Raw genomic sequence first — 13,973 nt, forward strand, 5'->3', positions numbered from 1 at the left:
AGCAGAATATATTTATTCCAGCACAAAATTGGGAAACATTTGATCAAAATCCCGTGCTATTATATGGAAAAAATGTCATGCCTCTTGAGGATATCCAAGCCATCAAGTTCACTTGAATGTTTCAAAATATATTTTACAACTTTGGCATGAGGATATTTTTATTCTTGAATTACATTGAAAAATATTGATTGTTTATATTTCAAACATACATCTTGGAGGTTATGTATCTAATTTCCAAAATACTTATGGCAGAGAAGGCAGAGAAGCCTAGAAGAAGAAGCATGCCCAAAATTCGTTTAATATAAATTTTTTGATGGTAGTATTATTGGTCTTCAATATTTATATCATTTTAAAATTCATAAATCATTCGTAATTTATTTTAAAACGAAACAGATCCGAATTAATTTTTTGACTCTTAAGTGTTGTCGGTTCGAAGAGATTTAATAGAGACCTGGGGCAAGATATCCTTCCTAGGCTATGTGTATTTTGAATAATCATTGAGATATACAACCAAGTTTGCTAATTTACTTGAGCCATGGTATATAATATCATATATCCATAAGAAAATTTATGAAATAATTAGGTGCTAGCTTAAATTTTTTCAGCCATATGTATCTTGGTTAAAAGGCAAAGGATATTATACATCCTTCAAAGGGGTGCATATCTCTAGGTATTCTATGGATACTTTCTAATCCAGTGGTTTCCTCCGAATTAATTGTAATAAATTATGTTTAGACTGAAAAAGTTACTCTGATAGAGCTAAGATCAAGGTGATTTGTCACCGGCTTCTTATGAGCACGGTTTCTTTTCAGTTAATCCAAGATTATATTGTTTTAAATTTTTTGAGATATTTTAGCTCATATTAATATTCAGTGCAACTGTGATACGCTAAAAATATTTTCAATAAAAATCACAGCAACTATTATTTAACAGTTTCAATACTTACCTCTCATTACCTCGCCTTTTACTTTTAGGGGACCTACGTTACGTCGTTTCCATTCGGAGTAACTCATTCGAAATGCAACTGTTCCTGACCCTAACTATCTAATGGCTATCTAGTTTTCAATTGGGCTAATAATAAGCAGCGATTTGAAATTTATTAAAACAAGCAAAGCACGAACACAATGTTTGCCGGCCTATTATAAATAATATTTTGAAAAATTTTGCAGACATTTGACAATGGGGCCACTTTTGTAGTCTGATTCGGTTGCATGTTCGAACGCATCAGGCAACTCATCTTTCTCATCAATCTCTCTTTAACTAGAATAAAATATGAAGGAAAACATTTATTTTAAAACAAATACACAAATTGCTATAGGCAATACATAAAATTTAGCGATGTCCTGAATTCAGTATCATTTTGAATAAAGTATAGCTACTCAAACACTTTTAGAACAGGAATTTCACATAGCTTAGACGCTTTATTGAGAAAATTGTGAAAAACTGGTACAATTTATGTCAACCAAATTATTTTTGAATGCGTTTTATCACTTTTTCAAGACCATGTGCCAGTTAAGCGATGCTGCATCTAGTTGAACAAGTTGTAATTAGAAGGCATTATATGTCGGATGAGAGTACGCTGGTTGGCTCACAACTTTTATAATATATAGGCGAGCTTGTTTTGCAGGAGGATGACTTTGTTACTCGCTATTGCTGTATTTTTTTCTCTGCAACAATACATCTTTCAATTTGTTCAATTAACATCGACTAGGTGTTTGCGATAACAGTTTAATTCGTTATTAGTCGAATGCAGCTTGTTTGTTTGCTGCTATGAATATCCCGCCTCGGTGCCAATGAGTTGCCGGTTACAATACATCTTGCACCATACACCATATAGTTTTGCAGTTGGTTCTCTTCGAACTTTTTTGGTCCTCCACTGCGTTATTTCGCATTGACACCAATATTACTATATTTACATCGTTCAAATCAATTGACAATTGCCATATGACGGAATAAAATCATTAAAAGCTTTCCATGATCAATAAAAAATAAATGTGTTCAATGAGATTCTAATGACCAACTATAAAAGCATTGAATGTTGAAAATACAATTTTAAGCGTTCCATGATTAGCATGTAGTCATTTTATGTAGAGAAATGTTAATCTTCGAATTTAACAGTTAGGTTATGTTGCTAACAGTTATTTACATTGCTACTTGGCGTTTTCACTGAGAGATATCTGATCAATATATGTAGAAGCGCCTAATAACAGGCCAGTTGCAAAGTCCCCGGCCTGACACATACATGGCGCTATTAGAATTAAATGTTTATTGAATTGAATATTTTTAGTTAGCTCTAACCCTCAAGAGAAACGTGTATAAATTTGATTGCTGTTGAGTCAAGTAACTTTTCAACAAAGTTAAAAAAGAACTTCGCGTGTTAATAAAATATTGTTTTCTGACGGCAAAATTACAGTTGAAGCAAAAACTTGGCTTGATGCTGAGTTTCCAGACCAATGCCCCAGGAAAATCAAGGATTGCTATGCTAAGTTTAGACATGGTGAAATGAGCACCGAAGACGGTGAACGCTGTGGACGCCTAAAAAGTTGCCCAAAAAAAAACATAAAATGATTTTGAATAACCAGGAGACACTCTAAAGATATCATCTGAACGTGTACATCATATCATTCACCAATATTTGGGTAAGAGACAGCTCTGTGCAAAGTGGGTGCAGCTCGAGCTCACTTTTGACCAAAAACAACGACGAGTTGATGATTCGGAGCAGTGTTTGAAGATGATCAAGCGTAATAAACCGGAGTTTTTGCGTCGATATGTGACAATGGATGAAACATGGCTCCATCATTTCACTCCGAAGTCCAATCGACAGTCATCCGGGTGGACTGCACCCGATGAACCCGCTCCAAAGCGTGGGAAAACGTAACAGTCGGCTGGAAAGGTTATGGTGTCTGTATTTGCTGTTTAGGATGCTCACAGAATAATTTTCATTAACTACCTTGAAAAAGGAAGGACCATCAACAGCGATTATTACATAGAACGTTATTGGACCGCTTAAAGGCCGGAAAATGGCCGCATTTGAAGACCGAGAAAGTGCTGCTTCACCAAGACAATGCACCGTGTCACAAGTCAGTGCAACCGATATCAAAAATCCATGAATTGGGCTTCGAGTTGCTTTTTTACTATTTCAGCGACTATTTCCAGTTCTCAGATCACAAAAGAATGCTCGCTGGGACGAAATTTTTGTCGAATGAAGAGGTAATTTGAGGTGAAGGTCATTTTAAATCAAGGGACAAATCGTACTACGAAAATGATATCAAAAAGGTGGAGGGTCGCTATAATCAGTGTATCGCTCTTGAAGTGAATTATGTTGAATAATAAAAACTAATTTTGCCAAAAAATATGTTTTACTATGGTAGGCCGGGGACTTTTCAATTGACCTGTTATATTCAGTTATAAAATAATGGTAAAACTTTCTGGAATCGTTCTCGATTTATAAATCATTATAAAAACAAACTTGAGGTAATGGTTGAGTCTTTTTAAAATTCTAAGGCATAAAAGTTGTTGAAATTTAAATATTTACAACTCACGAGCCAAATGATTGTCATAAATTATCATTCTAAAAGGAGTAGTTATTTATAACTACTCATTATTATTTCTTCGACACTTATGTTTTCCCTGGAAAGCTTTTACGGTTTTCTATATGGATAACTATATACAGAAATATCTTGGTATTTAAGAAATGTTAAGTCTATAACGTGTAGAACAGAGAATTTGTTTTATGTATACTATTTTAATAAAAATATTTAGATAAAAGAATCTTATCAAGATGTGATTAAGATTTTAACTATGATAATGGAATTAATGTACATTAGAAACAAGTTTATTGAACTCTATTACAAATTATATTGTCATAATTAGAGCTTTCCTTGCAAATAACAGTTGAAATGGTTGAAAAAATAACTAACGGTAAACGGTAATTATAAAAATTATTTTAAATATTATGTTGATCAACTAAGAGCTATATTTTTGTTTTGAAGTTTGTCGGTAATAATAATTACTACTAGATACCGATGATTATAAATATTAGATCAGTTTCGGGTAATACGACCTAGTTGGTATAGTCTGCTAACATAACTCATTAAATCGATACAAACTGGAGGTCTACGTGTTTACCCTTTTGATATCATCTCGACATTCGATCAGTGTGCTGTGACGATTAAGCATTTGCCACAAAATATAAATATAGTCTGTTCAAAGTTTATTTGTATATGCGTCATTGAAATTTGTGACTTAAAAACGCCGCAATGTTGCCGCATCAACTCTGGCTTTAACATACAACAAAATTCTAACCTAAATAAAATCATTGAACAAAAATGTTATCAAATATAATTTATTTTAACATTATAGTAGATCTAAAAACCATAGTTAATTATACAATCACAATAGTTTATGGGTTATAGCAATAGTTATAACCTTTTATCACTATTGCTTTCAAGCATTTCCCATACGTCTGACATCGGGACGACTTTGACAGGCTCATTCGTTAACGTTTAGTTACCATGTTCTCACTGTGCGAATGAGCCAAAGCAACTGACAGATCTATTTAGTTGTCTATGGTTTGTTCTGAAATTTTGTAAGATAACCTAGGTAATACTTTTTTTAAAAATTTTGTGTATAATTCTAAGGACAATATAATTAATAATAATATTTTATAATTTTAAATTTGTTGTTATGAAGTAATCTTTACAGAATTAAAGGTAAACAGAAATATTTGAAGTGTAAAAATTGAAGAAAAGTGGCTTCTAAGATGCTTTTTTGCTCTAGAACATAAAGAGTTTTTGAAAGAAAATTGACGATTTGCCGACTTCGTCAGTGGAGGTTAAGGCGACCGGGCGGTCCTAATTCTGATGTATTTTATGTCTCAGATTGTAATTGTAAATGGAGGAAACTTTTTATCCTTTAAAACCTTTATTGTTAAAATAAATAATGAATTCACAGATGGAAATTCGTGGCTATATTCGTATGAAATATAAAAAACTAAAATGATGTCGAGTTATTTCGTAGATCTGTTGGCGAATATATGTGTAGGTCAGATGTTGTAGATGTCCAAAATATAGGAATAAATTTCTATATAAATGTTGAAATGTTTTAATCAAACTCAATAATCCCTCTAACCAAAATAACTTTATTGTTAAAACATCCAAATTGAAATAGACAATTTTTATAATATATGCTTTGAATTTTATCGCGAATTATTAATCAGTCTTATCTAACAGTAAATTTGAATCTATTTACTATATTGGTTAGTAGTTTGTTAGTGGTATTATTGTATTGTGGGTTTTTTATTTTCATTAATGTCATTATCATTAATATTATTAGAATATACTAAAGAAAATAATAAATTAATTAAAAAAAAGAAACTAATAATAATGTATCACACTGTCATAAAATTTCAGATAATTCTATTAATAGAGTTTTTTATGGAAAAAAGAGACTGCACAAGTCAAAATATTTGTTTAATTAATTGAGACCAGAATTCAATATAAACTAAATACCAATATTAGTCTGCACTAGTTCTATTACCAGTATCTGACGTATGCACGACATAAATTGTTTAGTTGATGACCTTTAGTGTCTTTATACATATTCACATTTTGTCTTGCGTAACAAAGGATGCTGTACATTCAATACCGGGGCTCATTAATTTTGGCTCATTTTTTAGTATATAATATTCACTGATGTATATAAAATACTCCGAAAATATAAAATGCTACTAAAAATATCTATAAAATTAACAATGCTTTTGTTTGATATTGAATAAAAACCATCATATACGGTATTTATTGAAAAAAAACAATTAGGTCAATATTAGTTTATATATTATAATCTTTTCTAATATTAGAAATTTTTTAATTTTTTTATAATGTCAATATTATTATCTCTCGTAGGCGTCACAAGGTAACAGCCTCTGGCATGGTTCGTATTCCTCGGGTTTGGCGGCGCTGCTGCAGAAATGGTCAGGTAGCGCCGTCTCTTGGTCATCCATGCACATCACATCTCGATGCCTCATCGGTTTTCTATTCTGCAACTAAAGCGTCAGTAGTAAATTAGATCGCTGTTAAATAATCAAACATTATGAGCAGCAGTTTTTGGTCCGCATCTATAGATGGCACCGGCAGTAACGCGATAGGAATAACTAATATTAAATATTTTGTATGATAATCTAAGGGAAAAGTATAGTAGAACATCTCTCTCAATAAAATTAAGTTTGCTTAGTACTGTATTTTACATAAACCTATTTTAGACGGCGGAAATTAGATACTACTCTCCATCTGATAATGGATATGGATTTTTGGTACTAATCGAAATGTCCGAAATAATGTATTAGGTTGTTTAAAAATTAATAATCGTTTTTAACTTTTAACATTAAAATTACATAGCCCAAGTAAACCGATATTTTACTAATCGAATTATAAAAAATTATGTATAATACTCTTTGGTCAACCAAAAAGAATTTTTTTCGTAGTAAAATAGTTTTTTTTAAATTTTAATTGGCTCAAGTTGACATACTGTGGTGGACACGTCTTGGCAGCATTTACCAGGTGTACCGGAAAGTCATTACCGGTTTTTCTAACAGATGTTTCTAGACTTAGTTTTGTAATGTTATGTTTTGATATATGCCATTTTGTTCTGATATCAAGCAAGTTGATCACTATCAACAGCTGTACATGTTATGTTTTGCGAAAGTAACATTGTCATAGATTTATACATTTTTGAAAATATCAAGTTTCGTGCCTGAAACGTGCATTTGCATTACTTTTTTTTATTTACTCAAAAGAAAACAATCTGCTGAAAGTTATTATTTGCTGGCAAACACTCACAATGAGCATGATCTAACCTCAAAAACATGCGAGGCGTGGTTTAGAAAACTCAATAGTGGTTAATTCGATATGCAAGACAAAGAATGTTCCGGTAAACTGAAGTTTGGAGATGCGAAACTGCAAGAGTTGCTGAATGACGACGCTATCTAAACTCAAATATAATAATGCAGACAGGGGCTTTAAATGTGGCCCAAAACACGATTACCGACCTATTAGGAGTAATGGGAAAATGGGAAAGATGGGTGTCAAACAAATCGAAAGTCGAAAAATCGTCTGCCAAATGAAGGTATGAACCGAAGTCTGAACAGCACGTCCAAGTGATTAAACTTTATTATCAAAACCAGTTTTCGACAAATTTAAAAACTGCCTTATACGAAACGATGCCGATACACAAAAGGGCGGACCTCGTACAAGGAGGTGATGCATTCACACAGCGTTGCGGACAGACTGGGCCAACGAAAGACAACGAATAGGTTTCTTGGGATATTTTTGGTACTGTTTGGATGGTTTGACGACGGCAAACGAAGGTTTCTTGGCATTCGCTTGGAATCCGTAAAGTATTGGTAACATAAAAAAAAATGAATGGATTTGTCGAATGCGGTGTGGACGGATATACACCATAATCGCCGCCAATTATACGTTTCAACGAAGGCCAACTAATGTTCGGTATCCAACGCCGAATCTCATTCGTTTTTCGAATCGTTCGAAATTTTGCTTTCTTGTAACATCCATCCAAAGATATCGCTTAAATTCTACTGGATGTCTGTGAGTGATTAAAAACTATTTGCATTATGGTATATGTGCGCTTATATTCATTTCATTTCAGCAAAGATCCGGCTCTATTGAAAATTACTTTATAAAATTAGGTAATTCTGAAAAATACAACCTTAAAGTAAATAGAGATTTAACTTGCTATGTGACCTTGGATAATGGTTTTCTTACGATCTTTATCCCGATGACATTGTAATCGCCTTTTTAGTTCATTTTGTCAGTTTATTGGTATAGTTTAATGAAATGTGATATGCTATGTTTGGAAGAAATTTTCGACTTTATTAAAAAATTGAATCGAGTGTGTCTGTGACTCAATGTTTTTTACATGTATATTTACATTTTTACATATTTATATGTACATTAGAAATAATATTAATAAATAACTGACGATGGTAAAAATATTGCTTGGAGCATAAACCCAAATATGTTTAAATAGAATAATATCAAAATTCTCTTGAAGATAAATAACTATACATCACGAATTCTATATTTGAGTGGTACCAAATGTTATTCTCCTTTAAATTTAAGATACTTCTTATTCAAGACTGATCGGATATTATAAGAAATATTTTGAATTTAATAGAACACATTCATTCAGAAATATAATTAATGCAATATTTGCTTAAAATTTTGCTAAAACTAACTCGGCAGATTAAAAAGTGCACTCATATTTTATGCAGGCAAAACAATACTGGACTTCCCATGTCCCAATTAGCAAAGTCCATTAATATTGTTTTATTATACCGTTATAGGTCTTTCATCTTTTTAAAAATATATTTTCAACGTACAATATATTTTTTCATTAAACAAATTAATAGAATATTTAAATCTCTAAATCTGCTGTTGATATAAGAAACAAAAGGATTAATAGATGTTATTAAATTAATAACACCCAAGAAATGTATACATTAACTATGTATACATTTAGAAAGTTGATTTATATATATATATATAAATTAATTCTTATATTTTTAACGAAGAAAAATATGAATTTCGGGAATTATATTTAGTAATTTATTTAAATTCTGTCAATAAAATATGACCTCAAGAATTGGGTACGTTATGTCTAGAACCAAGCAAATGACTGCACAACAACATATTTTCTTAACATATGTCTGATGAAAATTTAAACTAACTTCTAACTTCTTCTAACTAAATCAAATTTGTTGTGTGAAGATCAAAGTATCATTTAGTTTTTGACGATGTGGAACTATTTGAAACTCCAGAGAATCTTATTAAGTGGCTGTATGACTATAATGTCATTGAAGGCCAATTATTTAAAAGAGGCTTGAAGAAATGGAAGCCAATAGGTGAGGAGTTAATCAAGTGTATTGGGTATGGAAATATTTTATAGCTTAAATCCGTGATTGGCCTTTTATAAAATAAATTTTGTGTTAATACTATGATCGAAAGATGTGTTAACCAAAGTTGGAGGTAGATATTGAAGTTTCCCTATAAACCAATGATTTTATAGTCATAGATTTTAAATCAATTATTTTTAGCAAAATCTAGAAAAGCCTGATACTGGTACACCACCACACAGTTATCACAACCTTTTTTTAGTGCTCAGACGGTTTTCTCAAAATTTTGTTGAGTATGTACCATAAAATTGTATATTTTTTATCGAAATAAGCTTGAAATGAAAATTAAATAACCCGGAATATCAATCCCAACAATTTGACTAAAAAACGGTAATATAAAATAATCTAAAAATAATTATATTTTTTTATTTTAGTTTAATGAAAGCTTACTTTTTCTGTGCAGGTTACTGGACAGGATTTCCATGGTCCAACCCACCACTTAAATCGGCATGGATCATCGTTGCAGGCCCTCTTTAACATGTCGGGCTTAGGTATATCATCGCATAGTTCTTCGGAGACGAAACTGGGACTTTCCAGTTCGAATGCAACCGGTGATATAGTGCGTTCTTGACATAGAGCTTTTCGAAACTGTACTCCTAAAATCATTAAGGTATATAAATATTTCGGTTCCAAGGCTAATAAATGTGTTTACCTCCTCCACAAGTTGAGGAGCACTGAGACCATTCGTCCATAACCCAGCTGTAATTTACTTGTTTGGCAACTTCAGGTTTCCATAAGGAATATTTCCAAGAGACTCCTGGGTTGTAGACCTTACCTCTAAAGATGATCTGGAAAGCATAAAAGCTATTTTTTATAAAAATTGTAAGTTAATGTTGATGGATTGGTTTTCAGATGTTCATAAAATTGTAACTAAAGGTTATACATGTAGCACAACATTTGTAGCGACCAAGGGTTGGCAATACTATACCTATCCTCATCCTTAACCTAAGTTTCTTTACATTAAATTTGCCGGTAATATTAAATTAATAGATAAATGATATTTGAAATAATAAAACTAAAATTTGGAAATGGGAATGATAAACAAAACTGAAATTGTCTTACTTCCTGCTTTTGATTTGTGACCTTCTGCTTCAATGATAAAAAATTAGAACACACCATGATTCAACAGTAACAGTATACAAGTATTTATTACCCAAAATATTCATAATTTTATCGGAACTTATTTTCGTATAAGATTAAAAACCCTTCAAATTTGTCCTATTCATTTTTAGACAGATCAATAACTAATATAAGTTAAAGATGGCAAAATTATAGTGGAACACAGGCAAAGGGACTAGCCACTAACCAAGCATAATTTAAAGCTCAGATAATGACATTAATGTTATTGTTAATAATGCAAGGGATTTTAAAACTGTAAAGAAATATTCTTATAGAGATGTCATTAGAGCACTACCATCATCATTAAACTAAGACGATATTTAAAACGAACTAGAAGCACAGACGTCACAGACATGATATCGTAACTGTCACATCTATAATGAGAAATAAAACCCATTTAAATGCGAAAAAAATTGTCCTTTTCGCTCTATTCTCGCTCTAGTATATTATGTAATAAAAAGGGACAACCTACCAATTATAAATCATGTGCTGTATATTAAAAAAATTTATAAAAGAACTTCAGCCAAATAAAATTACAGCAGTACAATGTTTAAGACAACTTGATAAAGCCTAGACTTCTACAAATCCATCTGCCTACATGACGAAATTGCTCAGTGAATTTCAAACTGAAATGAGACATACTTTCAAAGAGTTAACAGGCATGGTGGAGAAATTGTAAAAAGTCAGGAACTTTCTAAAACAAGAGAAGGAAGAACAAAAATGAGTAATTTCCTCTTAAGAGTTATAACGGATACTCATTTTTCCAAAATTTATTATGATGATGCCTACTTATTAAATTTGTTAAAACAAGGATAGGACAGGTATACACGATTATTGACGACAAGCGATTACTCAAATGTTCTGTGTTTGATGACTATGTGTGAAGGCTCGTGTGTTTTCTCGAATACTGTGATTTATTTGAAGATTCTGAAAGCTGTACTTTGTGTGGTTGTGTTTAATTAAATGCATACATTTTATTTCCTATTTCTCCTACTTTGCTTGGTTAGTGGCTATTCCTTTTACCTGTGTTCCACTATAGTTTTGCCATCTTTAACTTATATTAGTTATTGATCTATCTAAAAATGAATAGGATAAATTTTAAGAGTATCTTATACGAAAATAAAATGATGAACATTTTGGGTAATAAATAGTTTTATACTGTTACAAGGGTTCCTTGTACCGAGAAAGTAGGCCGGTCTAACTATTCTCCTTGTCACCTGATTAGCAATTATTTATAGGGACCGAAAGTCAAATTCAATGATGATTGTCTTGTACTGGTAAAAAGTATAGACTGAAAAATTACCAAGGGTTTTTTTGGTAAATACGCTTCTCGAAATATATCGGTTTACTAACACCATCGGATATCTTTCAAGGGAGTTAAATGTTAACGTTTTTCGTCTGGCTCTTGACGGCCTCAAATATGCCTAGTCTTCTATCTAAATTTTTAACGCTCTTAGAGGACCAATATCTGAGAAATTAGTTTATCTAAATATTTCGAACTAGTGCATTTGTGATCATCCATCCTGTATTAGAAAAAATGACGATAAAAATAATCTGAATAGGTCTAGAATTGTGGAATTCCATACACTAAAAGAGAAAACACCCAAGTCTTGCCTTCAATCAAGAACCGAAGGATGCAGCTTGACCTATAAAAACCCGGAACAAATACTCGATGACAGTTTTTTCTTCGGGTTTCATCGAGTAGCTCTGTTGTCAACTGTAAAATGTCAATCGCTCTAATAAAAAATCCCGTTAATTTCAGTTAACAATCACAAGGTATCCACCCTCAATTCGCATACATATATATGTCGAGTATTTTTTGTCGTAAATAAGTGTGACTTAAATATATGTCAAATAAATAAATACATTAGACGCTTAAACTAATTTCTATAGCAGCTATTTCAAAAACTAGAGACAATGTTTATTAGTTTAAATAGGATTAAATAATTCTGAAAAAATAAATAACGTGTTTGCGAGCTATTTAAAAAATCTTACTATTTCATTTCTAGTTTCTTTCACTTGATAAATTCAATTGCTTCTAATCCAAAATGGAGCTACTACCTGAGGCTTTGAGAGCGACCCTCGTTCATTTCCGTCTAATCATCGCCATTGATCGTTTCTAATACATATTTGTAGGTCTATATCTGAAATGACTAAAGACCGATAAGTTGATTATGGCGGGTTTTCGATCCGAAAATTGAATTAAATAGTTGTTTTTGGTCGAGTCCTGTGGGTTTTATCTCTAATTACGCGGACCGGGATTTCCCGGCCTGTCATTTAGGACGATTTGATTTCTGGATACATTCGATAAATCCACGAGCGATTCTTTCGTTATCGGCGGATTGTAATATATAGCTGACGATTTCGCAGGCTTTTCAGATAATGTATAATTTATTAGAGAGGTTGCTCCATGGAGTATTAATAGAGGCGATTGATTTTTCATTGCGTTAATGCTTACCGACACGACGATGGGTTCCTGGATTGGTCCGGGGATTCGAATTTTTTCTATGCTGGATTCCCTTTCGTAAAGTGCTTGAGCTCCAGCCACATTGTATTCGCCAGGAAGAGTAATAAGCCTGAAATCAATTAAAAAAAATCTTAGTGTTATTGGATGTGTTGTTTCAAGTATATAGTTGTTAGGTTATTCGTGAATATATTGTCGACTTATAATAAATGATAACACATAGTCTATCCAAAGTTGCTGTGAACATACGTCATCAATATGTTTAATGTATTGCCTTCCGCAATTTGCAAATTCGTTTTAGAGTCAGACGATATTTTTCTTCTCATTTTATTCTAGTTAAAAAAAAATACTATGCTGTACGTTCGAAAACGTAAAAGAACCAGCCTGTCAAAATCAAGCCCGGTTGCCAAATGTATGCAAAATTCATCAAAGCAACAGTGATAGGTTATAAACAGGCAAAGGTTGTCTTAACGCTAATCTTGATAAATTTCAAATCGCTGCATATTATTACTCTGACTAAAAATGCCGATGCCAGACAGAACAGATTGCCTCTGTAATCAGTTACTTGGAACAGGAACTAGATAATGGAGGACCCCTCGTCGCATAAAATTTGTTAAAGAACATTTTTACTGTTACATATTAATTTGTTGCGGCATTTATTGAAAATATTTTTAGCGCATTGCTGCTGCACTGAATATTAGTATGGACACAGTCACTGAAATATTTTAAAAAAGCAAAACCTAATCTAGGATTCACCGAAAAGAGGCTGTCCTCATACGAAGCGGGTGACGAATCAAGATCATATTGATGTTACACACTATCAGAGATTAAATATATGAAGTGTATAAAAACAGTGAGTAGTTCTTTCAATATAAATATAAATATATATAACTATTTTAGAGAAAACTGTTAGTCTGAAATATATCGAAGAGGTCTAAAGGAACCTCCAGACATTGCTTTTAAAAGAATATAATTTTTAAAAGCATATAATAAAATTAAAAAACTTATATTTCAAAATAGGACCAATATACCTAACGGTCACTCGTGGAAAGATGAAATAAAAATATTGTAAAACTAAAGTTGATGGAAAAAGGTAAACGTTGGAATATCAACTGATTAAGTTGAACAGACAGTTATTCACATGACTGAAACTTTCAGAATATGGGATTATGCTAATTATTCCCAAGACAGGGTGATAGGAGTGGCCTGCTAAAGGCCTGTATATACTTAATATATGATAATTGTAGGAATTTGTATTTTAAGTGTGTGAAAGATTTATGTCCATTAGATATGTGTGTAATTGTTCAGAATATATATGAGTATTTAGTTAAAATGTGCCAGGAGAGAAAAATATCAACTGTTTTGTAAATATGGCAAAGGCATTATGGAAATTTCGGTGATTAATTTTATCAAGAATGGTGT

The 13,973-nt window shown here is 32.0% G+C and overlaps 1 protein-coding gene across 5 annotated transcripts in view; it reads right to left on the bottom strand.

The window, feature by feature from the left end:
* Positions 1-5,120: 5,120 nt before the first annotated feature.
* Positions 5,121-13,973, bottom strand: part of AdamTS-B (ADAM metallopeptidase with thrombospondin type 1 motif B) — a 179,360-nt gene continuing 170,507 nt past the window's right edge. For all 5 annotated transcript variants that reach the window (XM_076403490.1, XM_076403491.1, XM_076403492.1 and 2 more), the window contains exons 15-18: positions 12,546-12,663; positions 9,621-9,756; positions 9,359-9,564; positions 5,121-6,043 (exon numbers count right to left, since the gene is read on the bottom strand). In XM_076403490.1, the coding sequence (XP_076259605.1) occupies positions 5,891-6,043; positions 9,359-9,564; positions 9,621-9,756; positions 12,546-12,663 (613 nt within the window). In that variant the 3' untranslated portion in view covers positions 5,121-5,890. The remainder of the gene's footprint in view (positions 6,044-9,358; positions 9,565-9,620; positions 9,757-12,545; positions 12,664-13,973) is intronic.

This window comes from Rhynchophorus ferrugineus, unplaced genomic scaffold (genome assembly GCF_030347505.1).
Source record: "Rhynchophorus ferrugineus isolate W39M unplaced genomic scaffold, kcgeb_rfMv2 rfM4, whole genome shotgun sequence".
Lineage (NCBI taxonomy): Eukaryota > Metazoa > Arthropoda > Insecta > Coleoptera > Curculionidae > Rhynchophorus > Rhynchophorus ferrugineus.